Genomic DNA, 25,238 nt, shown 5'->3' on the forward strand with positions numbered 1-25,238 from the left:
TTAGCTATTTGGAGCCAGTTTATCATAAAGTGACAATATTATTCTCTTTGACATGTTGGATGAAAACGCCGCTTTATTCACAATATTCCACAATATTCCAGTGGTTAATCAAATTAAACCTCATAATCAAACAACAGCATAAAATAATATATATATATATATATATATATATATATATATATATATATATATATATATATATATATATTTTTTTTTTTTTTTTTTTTTTTTTTTTTTTTTAATGCTGTTGTTTGATTATGAGATTTAATTTATTTAACCACTGTGGAAGAAAAAACCAAACTAATGCTGACAGGAATGAAAGGCAGCAAACTGAACAGCCTGTGTGCAAAACAACTGAAAGCACCAACACATTTAAACACCACAGTAGAATCTTTACACAGTCCACTAAACCTTTTAACCGGAATGATTTTAATCAGAATGACAAAATAAGTGTACATGTAGATGTTGCAGAAAAGCATTTTACCATGTGTGTTTACCAGAGAGGATAGTACAATAGGGAAAGGGGAAGCAAAAGCAGAGAGTAAATGGATGAGCCTTTAACATAATCGCCTGCCCATTACTTTTAAATTATACGTTAATTTTGCAGTCAAATCATTGTGACATCTAAAAAATGTGAGTGTTTTGTCTTAGTCTAGAGTCCTGATGTTCATTTTATGAAGTTGTGTGTTTTAATTTTTTTTGTTACATGTATTTATTTTTTTATCTATTTATTTATAGATTTATGCATTATAATATATATATTTTTTTTTTGCAAAAATGTGTTCTTGATAAAGCTGTGTATTTTTAGTTTGTTCTGGTAGCAGGTTTATGGAGTGCTATGATTTTGTTACTCAGTACTAACTGTCTGACAGTTTAATGAACTGATTCTGATCAATTGTAGTCAAACACACCCTTACTTTAAGTACATTAATTTTGAGTGTATTTTCAAAAGTATATAATTACTTTAATAATTTCATTATTACATTTCAATAGTATTGATTATGCTACAATTAAAGTGTATTATATGTATGTTTTTAAAGGCTAACCTACACTCTTTTAGTATTGGTCACAAATTTATTTTGCCATATTCAGTGACCATCACATTTGACACTCATTTGAAGACCTCAACACTGAACAAAGTATCATTAACTGAATCTCTGTCTATCTCTCTCCTCATTTTCTCCAGATAAACGAGTTGAGCCATGTTCAAATCCCCATCATGCTTATGCCTGATGACTTCAAAGCCTACTCGAAGATTAAGGTGGACAATCACCTATTCAACAAGTGAGTTCCTCTGAGACGTTTGACAATGTTTTGATCCAAATTAGAACCTTTTTGTTTTGTGAACTTTTTCAAATAAATGAGTAAATTTCTTTGCTAAATTGGCTATCTATATCAGAAATAAAAAAATAAATGCAGAAAAAATCATGTGGATTTCAATTCAAATTAATACATTTTTTAAAGGATTTTCCTTTTTTGTTTTCAGAGAGAATATGCCAAGCCATTTTAAGTTCAAGGAGTATTGTCCTCTTGTTTTCCGTAATTTGAGAGAGAGGTTCGTCATCGATGATCAGGACTTCCAGGTAGGCTCTGTGGAAAAGAGATCCAAGGTGTCACATCCAGTGCATCTTAAAACCTCAGTGTAAAACTGCGGTTGAACAACACAAGACACCAGTGTACTTACCACTAAACAATGCAAAACAGATTTAAGTCTCTGTGAGAAAAGCCCATGATTACCAAGAGGTAATTTAGTCATTAACCACTCAATTTACTGTCGTAATGAAGACCATTATTCCCTATAATAACACCGTAATGTCAGAGCTGTCCTTCAGCCTCCCACATACAAATGTTCCTAATTGGCCTTATATTCCCTTCTGTATATCCCTTTCATAGACAAAAATACCTTTTTAAACAAGAATAGTCGCAATCAGTGTACATTAGGTGGAAAGCCTTTCCTCAACATTTCTAATTTGGGCTAATGAGCAAGAATGGGCCTTTGCTCTTCGCTGTAATCATTAGCTTAGGGTCTTGGTTAGAGCTTCTTGTCTGCTTGTGTGGGTTTAAAAGACATCACATTCTGACTGTAACGCTGACACGTACACAAAAAAACATCAGCTTCCCAGAATCCGTTGCTTATTTTACGGTCTTGATTAACCCTTGTGTGCTGTTGGGGATGTTTTCATCCACTCTGGGGGAATTTTAAGGCCCAATTTGGCCTCAACTTTCTGTGTTACAGCAAACGGAATGATTTTTATTGGTGACAAATCTTACTTTGATACATATTTTGGGAAAATGCTATGGAATTTTTCAAATACTCATTGACTTCCATTATAACAACATTTTTTTGATTGCAAAGCCACGACACCTTTATTGTTCTTTATTGTTTGTGGTTTGTGGTTTTCTTTATTGGGAAGAGAGACAATGTGTCAATTTTACTGTAGATCATTGGTTACAGTGCAAAAAAAAGCTTGTTTCTGGCTTTTATATGGAGGATAGTTTGTGTGTGTGTGTTTAAGAGAGACCTATGCACACTTATTTTGATATGTTTAAGGAAAATAAAGCATAAGCACCTCTGCTCTCAGAACATAGTAAAGTGTTTTTATGCATGCACATTGTAATTTGCTGTTTAACTCCATAGAACTCCATATAAAAACCGGATTTTTTTGCTTATGCTTATCTAAGGGGTTAATGGTGTCAACAGATGATCAATTGTGTTAAAATAAAATTTGACCTCTTCCCAAATGGTGTCATGGCTTTACAATTGAAATAATGTTGTGATAATAGAAGTCAATGGGGCAAAAACAGCCACTAACATAACAAAAGTAGAGTCAATTTAAACAATACATAAAGGTTAAAGACATTCAGTGAAAGATGTTTACTTGTGGTTTGCCGTTGTCTAGGCTTCCTGTGTCGTACATCAGAAAAGGATGAACCCTTTATTTCACTAAGACAAGCACATTTAGAAGTGTATAGAACTGCATATCATTTTTATGCTGTCACTGCATGGATGCAGAATCGAGGCCGCGAGGTCTAAAAACAGACACGTTCTCTATTTAAAAATGAAAGGCAATAATGGTGAATGTAAGAGAAACGCATAAAAGCAAATACATTGGTGATTAGAGACGTCACATCGTAGACGTGAATTTCCAAATAGATTTTTTTTTTAGAATTGCAATTTGTAAATGATTTGGGGAAAATAAAGATGAAGATGTTTCTTTGCAGTTTCCTTGTGTTTGTCTAGTTTTGTTTTAGTAAATCAGGCTCAGTAAAGTGTATATCACATGTGCATTTATCAGCCCATATATCAGTATAGAAACAAGGACAAAACAATGGAAGACATAGTGATGCAACCTATAACTCCATAAAATGCAACGTAAAAGTGATGGCATGATTGATATGTCAGCCTGTCAAGAAATTGACCAATAGCAAACAACAACTGACAAAATCAAATCCAACCCTGGATTTTCTTGTTCAAGAAGCAGTTTTACATAGATATTCTTCACAGCTGTGATGAAATAATACCTTACAGGTGCTGTATGTAAATTTTTGACTTAAAATACCATAATATGCTTGCAGATATTAAAGTTGAACACTCTTCTTTATCTGAAAAACAATGCTTAAGTCAGTTATTCTGCTTTAAAAATGTGTGTTCGATGCCATTTTGGTTTTCCAATGTCAGTTTAGTCAATTATATTTCACTAATCCAGGTTGCCTTGGTGGAAAACTGTTAGTCAGGAAGTCCTTAAAAAACAGATCTTTATTCAGCAAATAACTAAATAGTCGAGGAAGCCGAGGCCTTTCAACATTATTATGGACAATGGAGTGCCTTGGAGAACCTCAGCCCTATAAAATGAGGCTAGTGTAGGTCAGCTTTTCATGTCGGTCATAAGTGGGCGGCACTTTGGACCAGACATTATGCTGCAAGTCAAAAGTCAGGCTATGCGAGACTGCCTGCATGATAACAAAGCAGTTTTGTAACAGATCTAGAGTAATCCTGCAATGACTTCCAAACGGTGTAGTTTCTCAGTCTGGCCTGTGTCCTCTGACAGTCGCCTGCCTCATCATCACTATTTTCAGTCCATCTTTGCAGAGTCTTCCCTGTGGAACGAGCCATCAGGTGAACAGCTACAGGGCTCAACCCGCATGACTCAGTTCAGGGAAGACTTGCAGAACCTCATATCCTGCTTTCTGTGTTGCGTTTACGAAGTGTACTTGATGAATATGGTCTATGTGTCAATGAGGAAATCCAAGCACAAAGACTAGAGGAAGAGAGACACTGATACATTGTAATCATGATCACAGAAAATAATCGTCACTTCAATCATGCTCATCTGGCTTGAATGTGTCAGTGTGATTGTATCTTTACAGAACTGTGCATTACAGCTATGTGGACATTACATGGCATAGTAAAAAGACTATTAATTGGGAAATAAACACATTTAAAGTGATATACAAATCAACTTGATTTGAAATCATTTTTTATTGTATACTCGTAGAGGGAGGTAAAGGGGATATGTGTGAATTGTGTAGATGTTTGAGCTAGCAGACATTGGCAATGGATATAGAGCTGCACTGAACAGCTGTGTCCGTCACTCAGCCACACCGAGCAGACCTTCCAATACTTTCAAGTGCATCATGTGTCCACCATGAGCCTTTTTTTTCTGCCCTGAAACTGGGACATACACAAAAACAGAGCACTTCAGTTGTAGAGACAAAAAAAAAAACAGTCAAAGTGACCATGTATTTGTGGACAATAATTTCTGTAAATGTTCTGCGCTCAAAAGGCTGTTATCATAAACTCACATCCCCTTTTTCCACGAGAGCCAGTGTTTAGTCATGAGATATGAGAACCTCTTTCAAATGTTGAACTTCAGAGCCTTAAACTCGACAGCTGAACTATGATACAAGTCAACAGAAACCAAACAAACATGCAGCATTACAGTTTTGATTGAAAAGGACTTTTATTCAGCAAGTGTAGCATCCAATAAAGAAAAATGTCAGTTTGAAATACTGTAAGATGTTAAAGAATGTTGAACATACTCTATTAGGGTTTTCACTGAAGTATTAAGCAGCAAAACTCTTACACACACATGCACACATGGAGGTAAGAGTATCTCTCCTACTGGTAGTTTGGCAAGCCCACTCACATGCGTGAAGAATTGGTTAAATTTTTAATTGACAATCGGTGTACTAGAATGATTCTGGAGAATCATGTGCTGCAGACTCTCAAAATGTATAACCTATAACCTAATTAAAATAACCTTTTCTAAATGTATTACAATGAAAACAATAGTGTATATGCACAACTAGTGTTTCTTTCTATGCTGATAAACTTCTGGTGAAGAATTAATGTGACTTTTTATACAGCTGAATTTTATATGGTTCCTTTTACAGCATTGATGTTGTAATGCAATTTAACTACAATCAGTTAAATAGATTTCAGCATTCATTTAGTTGTTCAAGCTTAAAACAAGATGAAAAGTAATTTATACACACACACTGTCAAGATCAGCAGGCTAGCGTAGACACATTGAAAATACTAGCGTAAAATAAATGTTCATGTTTAAAGACATGGCGCCAGAAAATTCAATTGAATGCAGTGCCTCTTGTACATTCTGAGACTCACTTTATTTCGTATATCAATCAGGCAGTGGAGATCGAATTTCTTTAAAGAAACAGACCTTAAATGCTTGACCAAGGTAACTGAAAAATGAAAAGTCCTGCATATACCCTATCATTTTAAATTGTTGTAATGTTTCACGGTATTATTTTTGGTCAGATGCAGCTTTGGTGAGCACAAAACCCTTTAATCAACCAAACATTTGAACAGTGATATATGATGTCATTTTGTTAAGTTTAGGATATTTAATACTTTATTAATTTATTCTTTTCCGCATTTATTGAGCCAAACTGATAACATTATATTGTTATCTAGATAATGACATTAGTGGTTGCTGGATTGAAACCAGCAGGTTCAAGAGGCAGGTGTAGGCTGTTTATCTCTTTTTCTGGCTCACATTCGGTGGATTAGGTAAACAGTTGCTACTTTTTAGATCCACAATTTTACTGTTAAAGAGCCCCTATTATGCATTATAAAAGGTCATATTGTGATTTTGAGGGTCTCCAACAACAGGTTGACATGCTTGCAAGGTCAAAAAACACTCATTGTCTTATAATATGCATTTAATTTGACCTTATTATCCTAATGACTACCATATGATTTGTTCAGCGATTCATTTGTTCCCAAACCCCTCCTTTGCGTGAGGATAATCTGCACTGATTGGTCTGATGACCCAGTCTGTTGTGATTGGTTGACTGGGTTCAACGTGAGACAGAGAGAAACGCCCACCATGACTTTGAAGTAGCACACAGAGTATGTGGAAGCCCAATGCAGTTAAACACCAGCATATTACTTTACTCTTAACCCTAACCCCAAGTAATAACAACGACACACATTCAATATTAATCCACACAGTGGCAAAAGTTGAACTATTTTGACTGCACTGCTCATGTAAAAACAGCTGATGGTTGCCTTAGCAAAGGCAAATAGCAGAGGATCTCGAGTTAAGAATCGGTAAAGGAAGAAGCACGCTTTACAGTTTCAACGTGGTTTTAGATGCAATATGTGAATAACCTCATACAGATTTAACCTGAGAAATACAGTACAAACACTGATCTATTATAGATACGTGATTACAGGCCACATTGAGTGATCACAACTTACAACATACAATTAAATGAATATTTTGCTAACTACACAATGAGGCAACAATTTTAATCACTTACATGTAATGATCCGGAGGAAGAAACAACTGGTCCATATGAACTATAACAGTTGCTGACAAAGTTTCTGACAAATTCCCATACATATTAGTCTCTGCTGCTACTTTCTTTATTTGCAAACGGCCAACAAATCCTGTGTTGCAGCATAGGTTATTGTATCAAAAATCTGAAAAACGACATAAACAGACACAGCACATGGTTGGCTATACTGTGGTTTTGTTGTGAAAAGTATCTTTAACCGTTTATTCCCCACAGCCGAATTTTCATCTGTCAGTGATTGTCATCTAAAGCAGGTCGCACACCAGAAGCACCGCTCGGCGGCGAGACACATCGTGCACATAACAGTTTAAAGTATCACACACCAGACACGCACATTCGCATGATATTTAACATGAAATTAATCATATGGTGCTCTGTGGCGCGGCTGAAATATGAACTGCGTCCTGAGTCATGGCTGGGCGCTGCCGACAGCCGCCAACTTGCGGCGTCGGTGTGTGTACCCTGATAGAAACCTATGTTTAGAATTCTCAAATGCATAATGCTGCGTGGCGTTGGGCGGCGCATCGCCGAGCGGTGCTTTTGGTGTGTGCGACCTGCTTTAGTGTCATGATAAGTCCTGTGATCCCCCGGGCTTCACTAGTATCTAGGAAAACGCGTTCACATATTACCAGATCAGGCACTTTATATTTGGTGATGTACTGTATTGATGTCTATGTGTTCAGGCTAAAGATCGAAACTCAACATGATTCATTTATTTGACTTTGAGTTGACTATTTCGTTAAAGAATCAATCGTTTTAAACGGTGCACTTTTAGATTTAAACCTCAGCTGGATGTTTTCATTCACAGAGGCTGCGTCCGAAACCGCATACTTCCATACTATACAGTATGCTAAAATCAGTATGCGAGCCGAGTAGTATGTCCGAATTCATAGAATTCGAAAAACAGTATGCGAGAAGTACCTGGATGACTTACTACTTCCGGCGAGACTGAAGTGCACATCCCATGCATGCTGCTCTCTCCCATGATGACCCGCAAGCGAATTCATGAATGGTAGTAGAGCGACGCAAATGACGCAGGTACCACACGTGACTATGTCAAAATGGCAGATGTAGTACGTCCGAATTCCATTCATACTTTTCACATTCATACTGTATAGAACGTACTTTCTAACGGCCGAGTAGTACATTTAAATTCAAATGCAGTACCTACTGAGTAGTAGGCGGTTTTGGACGCAGCCTTAGTGCTGTGTTACACAGGTCATTTTCAAAAACCCATAACAGGGGCTCTTTAATCAATTAGTTTATTAACATTGGGGAAGACAAACATCTGAGAATAAAATGAACAGCACATTTATATGTTGAGAGGTGCCTGGAAGTTTGCTAATACTATAATACTGCTTTTACCCCTAAATGAAGAATGTAAAAAATCTGTGCTGCAAGTATATCATAACGCTCAATATGATTGTTTTATTAATTTCTATATTTATTGTGTCATTATGTGTTTCTCTTTCCAAGAACTCTCTGACCCGCAGTGCACCACTCGTCAGTGAAGCTCAGGGCCGAAGTGGTGCACGCTTTCATACCTCCTACGACAAGAGGTACGTTATCAAGACCATTAGCAGCGAGGATGTGGCCGAGATGCACAACATTCTCAAGAAATACCACCAGGTATGAACACACAGACTCCTATATTCCCTTTACAGTGGCATATACATGTAATTGCTGTTTTACCTTACATTTACCTTCTTTTATTAGCCACATAGTTATATTATGTTTCTTTATTGCAGTATATTGTGGAATGTCATGGATCCACACTGTTGCCACAGTTTCTAGGCATGTACCGCCTCACTGTAGATGGAGACGAGACTTATATGATTGTCACTCGCAACGTGTTCAGCCACCGGTTGTCTGTGTATAAGAAATATGACCTGAAGGTAAGGATTGTGGACAAACTGGCTGGCAAAGTCACTCTTGATGACTGATTGTGGTTTGTTTTGAGATATTTCGATTTTTCTGCTCTGTGTAGGGTTCTACAGTTGCCAGAGAGGCTAGTGACAAAGAAAAGGTCAGTTTCACCCTTAAACATTCTCTCATGTTTGATATTTTATTGTTTTTCTTATTAGTTTTTAGGTAAAAAAAAAAAAAGACTAATGCATGCCATGTTTCTTTACTTGTGGGTTTGTTAAAGATGGCTCATTCTGTAGTGGCTAATTGTTTGTCTCTTCGAGCACCTTAATTTACTGGGAAAGAGTGTGAGACATGCTGAATTTAGAGCGTCTGTGTGATTATCGGGTGCACAGATGTAGATCTATCCTATACTTAGAGTGTCAAGGTGAAGCGGAGTCCATGGTGCTTTTTTAAGCTATGGAGATTAAACCAAGAGTCTGTAAGCTTCAGTGGCATCAACACTGGCACTGTAAACAAAAAGCATGATTTAAAGAGATAGTTCACCCTAAAATATAAAAGTCATCATTCTATACTTGCCCTCAAATGGTCCCAAACAATTATGAATTTCTTTTATGTTTTGTAAAACATAAAAGAAGAAAGACATTGTAATGAATGTTGGAAACTGGTAGCCATTAACTTCCATAGTTTTTAATACTATGGATGTTAATAAATGTACTTATTCAACAGTCTTGACTAAAAAATCAGTTTGGGATTTAAGAAATGATTTGCATCGGCAGTGGTTACACAACATTGGATTTGGGAGGTACATGTAAAAGATCCATACTAAAAATATTTGATATTCTAATAAAAGCTTAATCTTACAGTGTAGTACAGAACCTAAATCTGCTAGGCTAAGTCAAAGTTCTCCGTGAGCTGAACAACAGATGGCCTACTGGTGATCTGAGGGCCATGAGGTTACCCGACTCCTACTTTAATCCTTTTATTTTGTCACAGGGCCATAGACCCTAATCCCTGTCATATTGTCGGACACTTTCTAGGTGTAAAAGCTGTTTTCCAAAATCCATTTTGCAGGGGGATAAAAGCTACATACAGTAAATAGTCCTACTGACTCAAAAATCTAGATATATTACGAATGATATCATGACGAATTAAAATGTTTAATGCTAAATGATATTTTATTAATATTGATTCTTTAAAATTAGTCTCATCACAACAAACATGTTTTCATACAATTGTAAAATGAGACCAAAATACAACATTTCTGTCTTTCATGAGCCATATGGAATAAACTGGCAGTATTTTTATACAGGTCAGATACATGATGTTTTACCTATTTATTTAGATGGACAAATGCCAAACCTGATGTTGTTCTATTAGAATCAAAAGGCAGCTTTTCACAAGACTATAGAAACAGTCCCAATTTAAAGTAGTTGCTTAGCCTGGTTAGCACCTGAATAGGAGAAATGGGAAAACCAGGTTGCTGTTGGCAGTAGTATTAGTGAAGCCAGCAGGGGGTGCTCAATCTACAGTCTGCGTGAGTCCTGATGCCCCAGTATAGTGAAGGGGACACTATACTTGTCAGTAAACGCTGTCTTTCAGATCAGACCTTAAACCAAAGTTCTGACTCTCTGTGGTCTTTAAAAATCCCATGGCCCCTAAAAAGTAGAGGCTTAACCCCAGTGTGCTGGCCAAATTTCCTACATTGGCCCTTACCCATCAAAGTGGATGCTGCAGACTGGTGATGAGGTAGAGAGACCCCTCTCGTGATTTTGAAGCAGTTTGGGTGTATAGCCATGCACAATAAATGCGCTATATAAATGCATGTTACATTACATTGCATTGCTTAACAGGTCCGGTGTAGCCTTTGCTTGGTCTCATACCCTGAAACACCCTGACCCGCACCTCTGAGCAATGTAAAGTGCAAGATCTTTGATTGTTTGGCTTATTAGCTGTGATGATGGTGGTCATTTCTGATGGAACCTCAAAACACTGTCAAAGAAACTCGACACAGTTAAACAATAGAATCCCCACTGCCTACTAGTGTTTTGTAAATGTGTTATTGCAGAGTAAATGGGATGCAGAAGTATAAATGCTCACAATGGCATCAGCTACATGCCGAGGTGGGGTATGGTGATCACTCAATACAGAAGTATAAATGAAGCTTTTGCCCTGCATGTGAGATATAAGGCTTCTCCTCTTTCTCAGAGGGCTCACTGTTTTAGTGACCATTTAGCTGCTTGTTGCCTTGCCAGGTCATGAAGAGGAGTAGAAAAAAAGGTTATTTTCTTCACATCCTTGGTTGGGTTTTCTGAAAATACACCCATTTTTTTCTAACTGCACCTGTACTTGTTTATACAAATTTATTCTTTGAAGTAGTTTTTTTCAAAAGTATAGCTTTCTTATACAGTCTTTTTTTAAGCTAGAGCTGTTTCTCCATAATTGCACCTCAAATTATCCTCTCGTTCGGGTTTACAGTTCTCCTCTCAAGCCATGGTATGTTGGCAGTCACTATAGAAAAGGTTTACAGCAAATAATTTTATACATAGATTATTTTTTATTTTTTCTTATTTAGTTTTTGTCAGATATTTGAGTGTTTACAATGTCAGTATAGCCCTAGAATCTGACGTCCACTTTAAGAAATAAAGGTGCAAGCTATTTTTCTTGGATGGTACCTTTTTTAAAAGGTATGTTTGTATTTAAAGGATCTAAAATGAATACTTTAAAGATATATTAAAGGTAAACTATGTTGCAAGTGATTTTACTTTAAAGATGTGTCATATTTAAGAATATTCACTGGATATTACTTATCAGGAAATGAATGACTCATAAAATGTTGTGATATGAGTTTGGAGGGTATTGGCTGAAATGAGAAAATATTGAGTAAGAGGCTTGGTGACTTCTTATCAACCATTTTGGTTGGAGTGTCCTGTTTTGAAAAGCATGACTAGATGAATCTGGCACAATAAAACTCATTCATACTTGAGATGTGTGATATTGACAAGATATTCAACCATATACCGCACAGTGTTTTTGTGACTGTACCCTGGCTGGTCTGTCATGCATGAATATGACATTATGATTCATTCAGAATTACTAAGCAAGTGGCATTCATTTTGAATTGACGATTGAATCATTGGCTCACTTATTTTGTTTACAATATACATGTATGAAAGAAACGAGCTAAGATGTACAAATGATCTGTTTAGTTTGAAATGGGTTTTTTTCTCCAGCGAAACTAAAAATAAAGAGAAGATTGTGTCTGAAATATAACTCGCGCAGTTTTAGTATGTTAAAAATTGGAATGGAAAATTGTTGTGTTTTTGTGTCTTTATAGCTGTCACTTTTCTGAAATTGAATAAAGCCAGTATGTGTGTTAATCTTTAGTTGATTCACAACATTTAATCATTGCCCTCCCTTGGATGTCTGTTCACTTTTCGTGTTATCTGATGTCACTTTAAATGCACTTTCCTCACCAGACCCTCCCCTAAAGCTCTTCACCCTACCAACAGGACACACTTTGGCTATCAGTGACCTAGATTTCACAACAACATAGGTGTATGTTTGCACTTGAAAGTTGTGAAATCTGCAAATGTTCAACGCTGTTAAAGTCCATTGAAAACTGCACTGGAGTCTGAAGCAACAGTACCAAAATTACAAAGAATCGCTAGAGTAGGTTCAAGCTTTAAATCACCATGGAGGAGAAATAATTGCCTGCAATTCTTTTCAATAGTTTGAATGAGCCATAAAAGGTTATTACATGGAAGTGTTATTATTGAAAGCTGAGACACTACATTTATATTCATTTCAGTGCCTTGTAGTTACATGTAGGCATGGGACAGTTACAGTTGTCAAGTTTAAATGTGGTTTGAAAAAGGTTTTCAAGGACTTAAAACCGCCAAAAATGGTATATGTGTTTTTTTTTTTTGTTGTTGTTGTTGTCTTTTTACAACTATTTTATTTAGTTTTTAATGCAACAGTAGCAACTCTCCAGATGAATAGGATCCTCCACATCAGAAGCTACTGTTCCAAAATATTTCAAATGTATCTTAAAATAAAAGATATGGGCCTGGTTTCACAGACAGGGCTTAGACTAGCCAGGATTGGGCCATAGTTCATTTAGGACATTTAAGTAATTTTTGTAAACATGCTTAGAAAAAAAACATTACTGGTGTGCATCTTGAGACAAAACAAAAACACTTATATATTTAAAAATCAAGCAGTGCTATTTTATTTCAGTTGAAACATTTTAGTCTCTGACTAGGCTTAAGCCTTGTCTGTGAAACCGGAGGATGGTGTTCAAGAGGGGGAAAAGTTGTTTTAAAGTTAAAAACAACATATTTTAGAGCAGTAATCTCAATACCGTGATACTTCGAAACCATATTTCTATCCAAGGTTATTTATACCTTTACAATCTTTTACCGGTTACATTCATCTTTAACTCTATTCATTTCCTTTGTAGGCCATTCTGATTATCTCTATATACAAATGTAGACCAGCTAAATCTGCCAGCTCCCTCATTTGTTCATTCGTGGGTCTCTTGACACTACACGCAGCTGAACACAGTGAACAGCCTCTTATTTGTGAATCTATAGCACCCCCTGCTGCGCTACATCATATTACTGCATTTGTTTGAATGTTAAAGATGAAGCACTTAAGAGTCTGCGAGTGTGAGCATAATCGGCTAAACACTGTCCCTTTTTTCAAGCAGGCTAAAGAACTGCCTACGTACAAAGACAATGACTTTATCAACGACGGACAGAAAATATACATCGATGACGAGAGCAAGAAAATCTTCCTCAATAAGCTTCAAAAGGATGTGGAGGTAAAAAATTCAGGATTTGCTTTTGCACTAGATGAGTCATTTGTCTTGTGCACTTCCTCAATCTGTTGTCTGTTTTTCCTCCCTCGTCTCTCCGTTCAGTTCCTAGCCTTGTTGAAGTTGATGGACTACAGCCTGCTGGTTGGGATCCATGACGTTGAGAGGGCAGAACAAGAGGAAGTAGAGAGCGAGGATAATGAGGGAGAGGAGGAAGGAGAGAGTGATGGAGGGATTGTGGGCACTCCTCCTGACAGTCCCAGTAACACTCTGGACAGCACTAAACCACTCTCGCCGGGAGATTTCGACCCCAATATTGACGTCTATGCCATCAAAAGCCATGACAGTGAGTGGAGCTAATGTGTTGTCTTAATGGGGCCTTCCTCTGTTTTTGACATATGCCATAGCTTTACAACAAAGCAAACCACATTTAATTACCAAAACAACTTTTGTAAATGCTCCTTACATGCATCATGTCCTTCAAGATTATGCTTAGTGTCTAACTTTTCACAGCATTATTTGCCTGGTCATTTTGGCAAATCTTTAGATGTTGCTCTTCTGTAATGCTGAGTTCAGACAGCACGATTTTCAAAGTAATCATGTCTCGGATGTTTTCACACTGCGTGTCTATCTTTGGTAGCATTTCGTCAACGCTGTGTTTTAGTGGCAAGATGGATTGACGACCGGGTGTTTGACACACTGCATGACTTTACTATAGGAAGAATCACCAACAACCAGGGCCTCAGCAAGCTCTAGGCAAAGGACGATCACGCCGCCCTCAACCCGACAGTGCAAACAGAAATTACCGGTTATCAAATTGAAGAGCGGGTGTTGAGGGAGGTGCTGCGGACACCGCCTTCTTTATTCTGCCGCCCAAGGGGCGGATATAACTGAGGCGGCGGGGGGTGAGGGAGGTGTCGCGGACATAACTGAGGACGCAGGTGTTGAGGGAGGTGTAGCGGACGCCACCCTCTTTATTCTGCCGCCCTAGACAGTCCCCTAGGTAGCCTCTATGGATGCGCCAGCCCTGCCGACAACTCTGTCTCAGTCCACAAACTACATCTCACAACCAAACACATGTGAGAAGTGACATGGAAAAGGTTACGTAGAATATCTTGTGTTATGAACTATCTAATGAGAAAGAAGCCTTTAGTGGGGTAGAAAATGTACTTATTTTGCTCACCTGACATTTTTAAAGGGAAGTAGCAATTTTCAAACTTTTTTCTTTTTGGAGCTGGTTGTGGTATTTCTCAGATGACACATCAAACAGACATGGGTTCTCCTGCTAAATTTCCACTAGCTTTTCCTCCATTCCGAAGTCCAAATAGACCGAAAAGAAGCCCTTGTAATTTCTCCCCAACACTCCATCTGGCCTGCAGAGACCCATACTAGTGGATGCTGCTCTCTCATTGGCTGTAGGTAATTGTTGATGTTACTTTCAGTCAGAGCACATTTCACATGGCATGATTTGAATCGCGGACAGCTCCAGATATTTAGCACGCCAAATATCTCACAGGTGTCAGCGACTCATCTGCGATTCTCTCAGATCTGACTGTGTGATTGTCACTCACATGAACGAGCACTGATTTGCCTGTGATTTCAGGCATTTGTCAGCGATTTCTCAAACTTCGGTGAAACGTCGGTGAAAAGTCATCATTTAGTCTGAACTCGGCATTTGCGATACTAAAACTTATTTTTCCACATAACACTTAGTTTTCTTATGTTTCTGATCATCCATGCATGTTATTCCTAAACCTAAAATCATCTAAGCTGTTTTCACAATCTAATAGGCTGACCACGTCTATAGAGTCAGATGATGAAAATAATATTAATAAAATGAAACATTCTGTTAAATAACAGCCAGCTTTCACACATAAGCCACTTATTTTTTCATTGTTGAATATCCTGTTCATGTATCTTATGATAAAAGCCTGTCATAAACCTCCTCCCCAGATTCTCCAAGAAAGGAGGTCTATTTTATGGCTGTTATCGACATCCTCCAGCATTATGATGCCAAGAAAAAGGCTGCCCATGCAGCCAAGACAGTAAAACATGGGGTGAGTGCTTTTTTGTTGTTGTTTACATTTAAATATAATTGTTGTTAATATTTTAAAAATCCCATTACCCTTTATAGCTATTACACTAAAAATACCTGTTCATGGTAAAAATTACAGCGGTGGTCATCATCATCATTTTCAGAAAGAAATACTGTGACTGTGTTTCTGATATATGATGTGTCAGTACTTTTACGCATTGTATTTCACTAGGTTCTAACATAAATGTGTAAGCTAACTTTATACTAGGGCTTCAAGATATTGTAAAAATTTGACATTGCAATATTTACTTTTTCGGTGAGATATATTGCGATTATATTTTGTTATACTTGGAGAGAATTTTGGGTCACGATGTATTTTTTCAGGTTCAGTTCTCGCTCTTAGCAAACCACTTTGACTTTTGCATCAATAAACTCCTCATTTGCTCCTTATTTATAATTATTGAGGTAGTTTAGGTATTGGGTAGGATTAGGGATGTAGAATAAGATCATATAAAACATGTGCTTTTATAAGTACTAAAAAGCAGCCAATATCTCAATAACATGCATGCTAATAAGCAATTAGTATATAGTGAGAATTGGTCCCTAAAGTGTTACTGAATGTATTAATTTTGATTGATTGGGATGATTCTGTAGGAGAGTTAATCATGCATAACATGTAATACACAAACTACAAGAATAGATAAATGCAACAAAGCAAAGACAAAAGTGAAATAAACAGTGCATGCATTATGGTTTCTTATATGTAAGTGTAAATATCACACTGCAAAGATCTGCAATATTGATGCTGAAGCGATATATTGTGCAACTCTACTGATTACTATCAGAAAAGTACAGGTGGACATGTGATGCCATAAACACTGACAAAACACTGTCAGGGTAACAGAAATGTCTCTCAAATAAAGTGATTAATGCTCACTCGTTAATATAAATGCAACACAAAACCAAAATGTACATAATTATTGTTTTAAAAAATTGAAGAAACAAAACTGTTTAAAGATAAATCGTGTGATTATACCATTCAGAAACTGTCAATTACTGGTTTTCTCCATAGACTTTATTGGAATTTGTAATAAAAAAGCATAAATTGTTTGTCTCTTACAGTATATTACATGCAGTACATATAATCTTTTTTTGATATATATATATATATATATATATATATATATATGCATACAGTTGAAGTCAGAATTATTAGCATTTAATTAATCAAAAATACAGTATACATTGTAAAATTTTATTGCACGATAAAAAGTAGTTTATAATTTAATATTTTATTCCAGTGATTTTAAAGATGAATTTTTAGCTTCTTTATGTCAATCTTCAGTCACACGATCCTTCAGAAGTCATTCTAATATTTATTATTATTATTGATATTATTATTAATGTATTAGTAATAAAAGCAATAATGACTGGACTAATAATTTCATTTGAAGCTACACACAATAAGAAATCAGTTATTTAAAATTTGTATGTATGTATGTATGTATATATATATATATATATATATATATATATATATATATAGGTATATATATAGGTATATTTAGGTAAAATGACCAAATAACAGTGTTTTTCTCTAATGTGTAGAAGAAACATTAGCAAACTTTGAAAGTATCCAAAACAATAAAAAAATATAATACAACTTAAAACCATTTCATACATGAGAACATCTTGTTTAATAAACAAATTCTGGGGAAAAAAATACTTTTTATCATGATTTACTGAAGAAACTCCCTAAAATGTTATTGTGTAACAACAGATAAGATAAATAAGACAATATTTACAATAATAGTCCTTTCTTGTTATTTAAAATATTTTAACAAGCCCAGCTCAGATTAAGAATGTTGTTTAATTTTCACATAAATGTACTGTTCTCACACTCAGTGACAAGGCGACATTATTTCACAGATATTTTGACATTTCAGGAAAGTTATTTGAAACAGTAAAGTAGACACTTTTAAGACACTGCTCGGCATTATTGAGTACACCCCATTTTGAAAAAGAATATTTTGGTCCATTTCTCAGTGAATATAGACAAGGTATTTTGGTGCATTTAAACAAAACAGATTTATTAAAATATTTTAGTCACCAAACAGATTAAGAAATAGAAATAGAAAGATAATACAATTAAATTCAAGCAAAGTATTTTAAAAATAGTAATAACAATAATAACAAACTACAACATTTCAAGTACATTTTTCTTTTTTTTTTTTAAATATTTAATATTTTTTCCCTAACACATAAATTTGGATGTACTAGTTTTTGGACCGTTATCGCAAGTTATTTTGTTAGATAAGCTCCAGATTTGGCTTCAGTACTGACTAATCTAATGTATATGCACAAATATAATGTTGTATAGCTTCCTATTAAAAATTGAAATTTAAAAGATAGATTTGTGAAGGGTGTACCTATATATGCTGAGCAGAGCACTGTGTGTGTTTATATATATATATATATATATATATATATATATATATATATATATATATATATATATACATATATATACATACATACATACATACATGCATATATATATATATATATATATATATATATATATATATATATATATATATATATATATATATATATATATATATATACATACATACATACATACATATACATATATATATATATATATATATATATATATATATACACATACATACATATATATACAGACAGGGGTGTAGTGGACATTTTAAAAGTGAGGGGGGGCAGCTGTATAAAATACAAAGGTATACATTCTTAATTACCTGTTTCTAAATGGTATGTCTCTAAAAGTGCGTATCCCCCCGTCTGCTATGCATATATATATATATATATATATATTCACTGAGGAATATTTTGTAGAATTCCCCGATGCACTTCATTCATCATTTATGCTCCAGAACACATGCATGACTGAAACCTTTTATAGAAGCATCCACTCTCATGGTTTTTTCATCTTAGGCCGGGGCAGAGATCTCCACAGTGAACCCAGAGCAGTACTCGAAGAGATTCTATGATTTCATCACTACCATCCTGCCCTAGTCTGAAACAGCTGAGTCCACTGGGGGGATGAAGAGAGGGACGCCAGCAGAGGGGTGCTGAAAACCTGCTCTGCCACAGGGGGGCACCCCTACCGCAGCTACAACCACCATTTGTTTACATTTTGATTTCATTTATTTGTTCTTTGTTTTTGTGGGACCATGAGAGTGATGGAAAAGGACAACAGTAGAACTGTTTTTTTTGGGGGGGGGGGGGGGGGGGGGGTTGGGCTTTTTTAACTGCTTTCTTATGCATGCCCCTTATTCTCATTTTTTTGTTTGTTCCAATTTGATATTTTTCTTGCCTTTTAAATTGCAAGAGGACGGATGGTGAGACTAAAGAGAGCCCATGTGATGGTCTGTGGCACAGTTGGTAGAAGAAAAAAAGAGGCCAAAACCAAACGTTGGTCTCTCACTGAATCTTCCATCATCACACACTTTGTTCATCAAATTCTAACACTCGGCTGCCGATTAGCTTTTTCCACCAGTTTTGTGGACACCCACAGCAAATACTCGCTAACTTTCTTTGCTCTCAGTTCTCTTCTTGCTCTGGACAGAGTAACCAGAAACACTCTTTGAGCCATTTACAAAAGGATGACCCATCACCCCCCCACTTGCCTTGTGTGGACAGACATGAATCTGTTATGCATGTTCCTTCAGTGTTCTGAGGCGAAGGTTCTGGTAGGTATTTAGTTTTTTTGTGTTTATTATTTTTGTTTGTTTGTTTGGTTCTGCAGCAACTTGACAGGAGGGAGAATGAAGACACTGAGGCAGCAGGATCGATCAGTGCTTTTGCTTTGGTCATCAGTGAATTCTGTTACATTAGTGATTCAGTTGCCATCAGCACCTTAAACTGTTGCACTTTTTCTTAGGATCACTCGGTCTGTTACGAGCTGCAACGATAGCACTATGAGGCACTGTTCAACGCAGCCTTGCCATTTCACGTGTTCTCGCGCATACGCTTGTTCTCAGCAGACAAAACATAGTTTACCTCTCGCATCGTACCAGGACACACCGTTTAGTTGTGTTTCAGTATTCCATTGAGGTTTGGGGAAGGGGTGCTTTGTGTATTTTTTTTTCTGTCTTTTTAAAACATTGGTTGTGTTTGAATTTGTGTGTGTCTTTTGTTCGCAGTTCTTTTGAACGTTCAAATTGGCAGCAAAAGATGAACTGATTTTGCACATGATGAATGGAACCAAAATGTTCACGGAGTTTGTTGGTTCTGCAGTGGTATTTACAAGGGAAATTTAATACATGTAACAGGAGAATACTTTTGTAAACGGCATTGAATTAGAAGCAGGTAATATGACTTAGAGATTAACATTTGTTTCTTAACTTTTCTAATTGAAAGAGAGAAAACGCCTCGTGTTTCTGTTGGTCACTTGCACATATTTTACATTCAATTTTAATTAAGCACCACTCTGTGATTCGCTCAAAGTGTTCTGAGAAATGAAGAATGTTACTATTTTAATTCATTCAGCACAAGTACTGTCTACAAATGAAAAAGAGGAAAAATGCATGTTGCATTATTTTAGTATTCAGTCTGGACGTGTCCAGAGATGGTCTATATTCCATGCTTTTCCGCCCCTTGCCCTAATCCCCAACCCCAGGTCTATTTTTGTTTTTTAAGATGGTTCCATACCTGCTTTATACTGTGTTTTCAATGTATACACTGTGCAAGAGTCGTGCCTTTTTACTCCAAATTATTTAATTCTGTATTTTTTAATCTTTTTTTTCAAACAGAAGTAAAATGTTATTTTCTAATATTTAGGGGTGGTTGAAAAAATAATCCTGATATTTTCAGTGTTTTTTTTTTTTCGTTTTTTTTTCTCCTCTGATGTTTTGATGTTTCTTCTGATGCTGTTGCTTCAAACGGGACACAAGACATTACACGTTCTGTTCACAACACAGCAGCACTGAAAATGGTCACAATTTCTCCTTGACTGGCTAATTCTATGTGCAAAGCCTTTTGGACAAGAGTGTGCATTGTGAATTTGTTGATATGAGTAGGTGTGGCTCTTGTTATAGTGTTAATTGTAAATTGTGTTCAGGCTTTCTCGACGCATTTTTATCTGGAAGTATTATACGGCACCAATGTTACGGCGTCCTTGGTTAGTGTTTCATTTTCTTAATAAACTGAGCGCTGCTTGTGCCCTTGGGAAGCCATTGCACAGTGGGGGAAAAATAACCCTTTTTATTGTTCTCATTGGGAAGAAAACAAACCCTGGTCTTCTTGGTTGTATTAATCACAACAGAAAAAAAAAACAAATCTCATAAACTTGGGCATGACAAAAGAGGCTGTTTTAGCATCAAGACTTTGATAGTGTCGTCAGAGCATCGCTTCAGCTTCTGATACTGGATCCACACGCAGAGATATATATGTGAATTTCACTTAATGTGAAAAGTGCTACAGTCAGATACAGCTTCACGCCTTCTCAGAAAGCCCTCCACTTTGTTCTTCGTTTGCCAAAAGCATTCTTTGCTCAATGTGTTCGCTGATGGATAACTCATCGCGTAAGCTTTGGGAAAAATGTAATGTACTTTTTAGCAATTCGATTTTTACTTTCTAAACATTTACGAATATCGCTAGCGGATGGGTTGTGTTTTGGATATGCAGGTTTACACGCGTGTCGAAACAAATAAAGAACAATCACATCGTCTGTGACTCTATCTAAATGGGGAAGGTAACAGGAGTGAAGGGGAAGCGCTGCATCATCACACTCACAGAAATGAGTCTAAAATCTTGAGAGTAACCAAAGGGGAGGCTGTCTCATGTGTTATGATGTAAAACGATATACACTCCATTCCATAAGCATTGCTCAAAACAATAAAGCACTTTGTCTGCGATTTGTGGTGCAACGTGTCATGTTTTCTCATCTTTTAAATATATTTAATGTCTATCTGAAGTAATTAAGATAATTGTTATTATATAATAAACCATTGCACTTAATAACAATGATATCGTTTGAATAAAGTGACAATCGTGGTAAATTGGAAGAATTAGCTAAACAAACGTAGGATGGATAAATCCATCTGCATGTGGTTACTTCGATCATATAGGTATTCAATTTATAAATTAATTCATATAGCCTATCTGCATTATCATATATGTTCTGATTACACACAAACACGTGAGTGCATATCTATCTACACACACAAATACACATACGTTTCCCTGTGATGGGTTGCAGCAGCAACGACATCCGCTGCGTAAAACAGAAGCTGGATAAGTTGACGGTTCATTCCGCTGTGGCGACCCCTGATTAATAAATGAATTAAGCCGAAAAGAACGTGAATTAAGGATAATGCACACGCGCGCATGTGTTGAGTGTTATCTAGCCTAATTTTCTTTATTAATTTCAGAGTAGGCTATATGGCCGAAGAAGCCTATTAGTTGACCTTTTACAGAGTAGACGCCATGTTTAATTTATTCACAAATGATAAAGGCCGCACGGGAGAGACGTCTTGTCAGGTTCGATGATCGTACTGTTCTTCAAGAAGCAAAACTGAAAATAGGCAACAAAACTCGAGAAAACCTATTGTACAGAGGTGTGATCTATAGGTTTCAGACTGTATAACGGATGTGATTATGAGTCTCCGACAGTCCAACATAAGTGGGTTTGTATATTTATCTGTACCATTTTATGACAACACATGGCGTCTAACATGAAAGACATTTATACAGCCTTTTGCGCCCAGTACAGGCCTGTTTGTTGTAAGAGTATTTCGGACTGGGCATCAAATTAAGAATTAAATATTTTAGCTTTTTTTTTAAATAATAAACTATTTAACATTTTCTTTCAGAATAAATTCAGCATACGCTTTTTAGCCAACGCGACAAATGAGGACGACATCAAGCAATTTCCACAGGCAATAGCCTTCTCAAATTAAGTACTGCACGTTCCTGTCTTTGTAACATTAGAAGCTAGAGCGAGGGATTAAAAAAAAAAGGTGATAAACAGAAATTTTATGTCAACTAAAACCAAACATGCTAAACACGTTAAACAGTTTCAAGAATCTGGACTGGCAACATTGATTTAAAGGAATAGCATGAAGAAGCCTACACACCAGAATGTTTAAACCTAAAACAGTCAAATCCGTCTTTGGAAACTCCTAATTTTTTTTCTTAGGCTAGATGTTAGTGGAGTAAAAAAAATAGTTGTTTTAAATTCAATGTTTATCTAGTTAAAGTCTCATTCATCACCTGAAAAAAACTTGTAGTGGTTGGCATTTCTTATACATTTCTGCAAATTAGATTTTTTTTAATCAATTTTATTTGTTAATTATAGCCTACATTATAGGCTAACATGTAGAATATTATTTGGATTTACGATAGGGTCAAAAGTCAAATATTTTGAATCGTTTAGACGTAGGAGTTATTCTGAATGCTAAACATACTAGTTTAATTCACAGTAGGAACAGTTGATTTACCGTGTTTCACTAAGGCCTGTAAAGCCTCATCATCTAGCTTGTGTAAATGACGAGCCAAGTTGCTCATATGTCTACAGCATTTTTATTGACCACCTACTAGATATGATGAATATTTAGTAATAGATGCATTTTAAATCATTGTCATGCAGCTTTTATAATACAGTTTTGAGGTCCAAATGGAAATATATATATATATATATATATATTTTTTTTTTTTTTTTACATATTAGTTTGATGTCCTTCCCTCTGAATGAGCTGTGGTTCAGTTTTCCTATTCCTATGGAGCGACTTTAAAAATCATCTTAAAACAACGCCTACTGACAGGCCATTGGCCTGCAAGGCTATTTAGACTGCTTATTTATTACTGTTCTGTAGAAATATATAGCCTATTATATTGCTCCTACAATAAAGGTAATTCTCTATGCGTTTTAAATATACATATTTCACGTGCCGTATAGGCCAATCATATGCGTTAATAGAATAATGGAAGAGCATTGAGTTTCTATGAGATAGCAATTGTTTCGTACTTTTTTAGTTATGCATCTTTCAAAAACTAAAAATCGAACATAGGCCGAAAGAGAAACCACCGTTATTTCCTCAACAATTTCATTTTAGAAGTATACTAATTATGTTATTTATTCTATGCTATATAAAACAAAAATACAGCTATAGGGAATTTTCCTGTAAAACCATCTAGCGTTTACTTGTATCCAATTTTAGGCCTTGCCTAACAATACACGTAAATAGACTAATGGACTGACTTTTATCCCTTATGGTTAACAAATAAATCAATTGTAGGCCTAGGCTATTTCGCAATTTTATGAACCCAATTTTTTTTTATCAACATCAAAATAAATCTAATCTGCCTTGGAAAGAAAGATAACCCTATTAAGCAGTAAGTATTTAATTTATACCATTGTTTGCCAGGGTCAAGATCGCTTGGTGTGATTTGTTCGTTCCACCTTAAATCCTTTTGTCCTCCCCTTTAAGAGAAAAGATATCCACACGTTCCTGCCCGAGCGAGGGCGCCAAATGCACGTGTAATGACGATGCGCTCGACGAGACGAACTGTCACTTGCGCTTCTGTTCTTACTCAAACACGTCGAGACCACGGCCGTTTTTTATAATTTATGTTCACGCAGTTCATGTATACCCCACGACGCAGTGGCTGAAAAGTTTTTTTAGGTATAAGTATACTGTTTTACGTGCTTATTCCCACCCTCACATTGGCTACACCAACCATTTCGTCTCTTCGGCATCGGCTTTTCCCACAACTGTTCTATATTACATGTTTACAGTATAAGACGTCTTTAGTCAAATTTTGTATAGGTAAAGGGAAGTTAAAAGCCGACATTAGCTTAAATAATATTAATATTATCGTTAAATACAACAAATGGCATGCTACACACGCTTCAGCGAAATGAAACAAGCATATTGGTCTTTTTTCGTTGTTTTTTTACTTTTGCACCGTTCAAAGACACATCTTTAGGCTTTATTAAAGCAGTGATTTGTGCCAACATTAGTCGGTATATCAAGGATTTGAATTATTTCTGGCTGATATTTCGCACCGCTGTGAAAATGCCTAACAGCAATTCGCGTTCGGCATTAATGTATGCATAAACATACATCCAAGCTTTAAACAGAAATTCACATGTAAAAAAAAATTGACCAACAATACAGACCAAAAGAAACGAACGGAATAAAGGCTATACTGTCGTAGCCTGCTGTGCGAGAAACGACTGGACCATGTGGCTGCAGTTCAGAATAGTTGTAGGCTAGGGATTTCTTTTCTTTTTTATACGGATAATTTTTGACAAATAAAACGTTGTTGTTTTCTGATTAACAAATCCACCTGCATCTAAAGATTTTGAAGAGCCAGGCGAAGTGCGACGGGTTAAATGGTTAATCGATTTGGTTTGCTGACATCCAGGGAGGAACAGGTGATTTTTTTTTTTTTTTTTTGGAAGGCTGTTCTGTTTTAAATGTGGAAAAAATAAATTCATTTGCTTGAGCACTTTATTGGAATCGGTTAAATTATACATGTCCCTAACAAACTGGTCATTTTAACAGAAATGCTCAACTTAAATACACGTTGCAATGAAATCAAGTGTAAGATTACGTTGTGCGGTTACTCAAGTGTTGTATTTATTTACCGTGAATAAACCTCTCCGCTTATGTGTTTGAACGGTGAACTTCTAACGTGTGGTCT

The 25,238-nt window shown here is 36.1% G+C and overlaps 2 protein-coding genes across 3 annotated transcripts in view; one reads left to right on the plus strand and one right to left on the minus strand.

Annotated features, from left to right (window-relative positions):
• pip4k2aa (phosphatidylinositol-5-phosphate 4-kinase, type II, alpha a) overlaps window positions 1–18,649 on the plus strand; it is a 54,781-nt gene extending 36,132 nt beyond the window's left edge. Inside the window, exons 2-10 of the mRNA NM_001128702.1 lie at window positions 1,187–1,284; window positions 1,487–1,583; window positions 8,299–8,451; window positions 8,571–8,717; window positions 8,810–8,848; window positions 13,400–13,513; window positions 13,613–13,853; window positions 15,461–15,564; window positions 18,522–18,649. Of these exons, the coding sequence (NP_001122174.1) occupies window positions 1,187–1,284; window positions 1,487–1,583; window positions 8,299–8,451; window positions 8,571–8,717; window positions 8,810–8,848; window positions 13,400–13,513; window positions 13,613–13,853; window positions 15,461–15,564; window positions 18,522–18,602 (1,074 nt within the window). The 3' untranslated portion in view covers window positions 18,603–18,649. The remainder of the gene's footprint in view (window positions 1–1,186; window positions 1,285–1,486; window positions 1,584–8,298; window positions 8,452–8,570; window positions 8,718–8,809; window positions 8,849–13,399; window positions 13,514–13,612; window positions 13,854–15,460; window positions 15,565–18,521) is intronic.
• The window catches only part of skida1 (SKI/DACH domain containing 1), a 35,738-nt gene continuing 14,934 nt past the window's right edge, over window positions 4,435–25,238 (minus strand). Inside the window, exons 3-4 of one of the 2 annotated variants that reach the window (XR_012399262.1) lie at window positions 4,804–4,896; window positions 4,435–4,672 (exon numbers count right to left, since the gene is read on the minus strand). The gene's annotated coding sequence lies outside the window, so the exon portion shown is untranslated. The remainder of the gene's footprint in view (window positions 4,673–4,803; window positions 4,897–25,238) is intronic. The other variant, XR_012399261.1, reaches the window with a different exon arrangement.

Source organism: Danio rerio, chromosome 24 (assembly GCF_049306965.1).
Source record: "Danio rerio strain Tuebingen ecotype United States chromosome 24, GRCz12tu, whole genome shotgun sequence".
Lineage (NCBI taxonomy): Eukaryota > Metazoa > Chordata > Actinopteri > Cypriniformes > Danionidae > Danio > Danio rerio.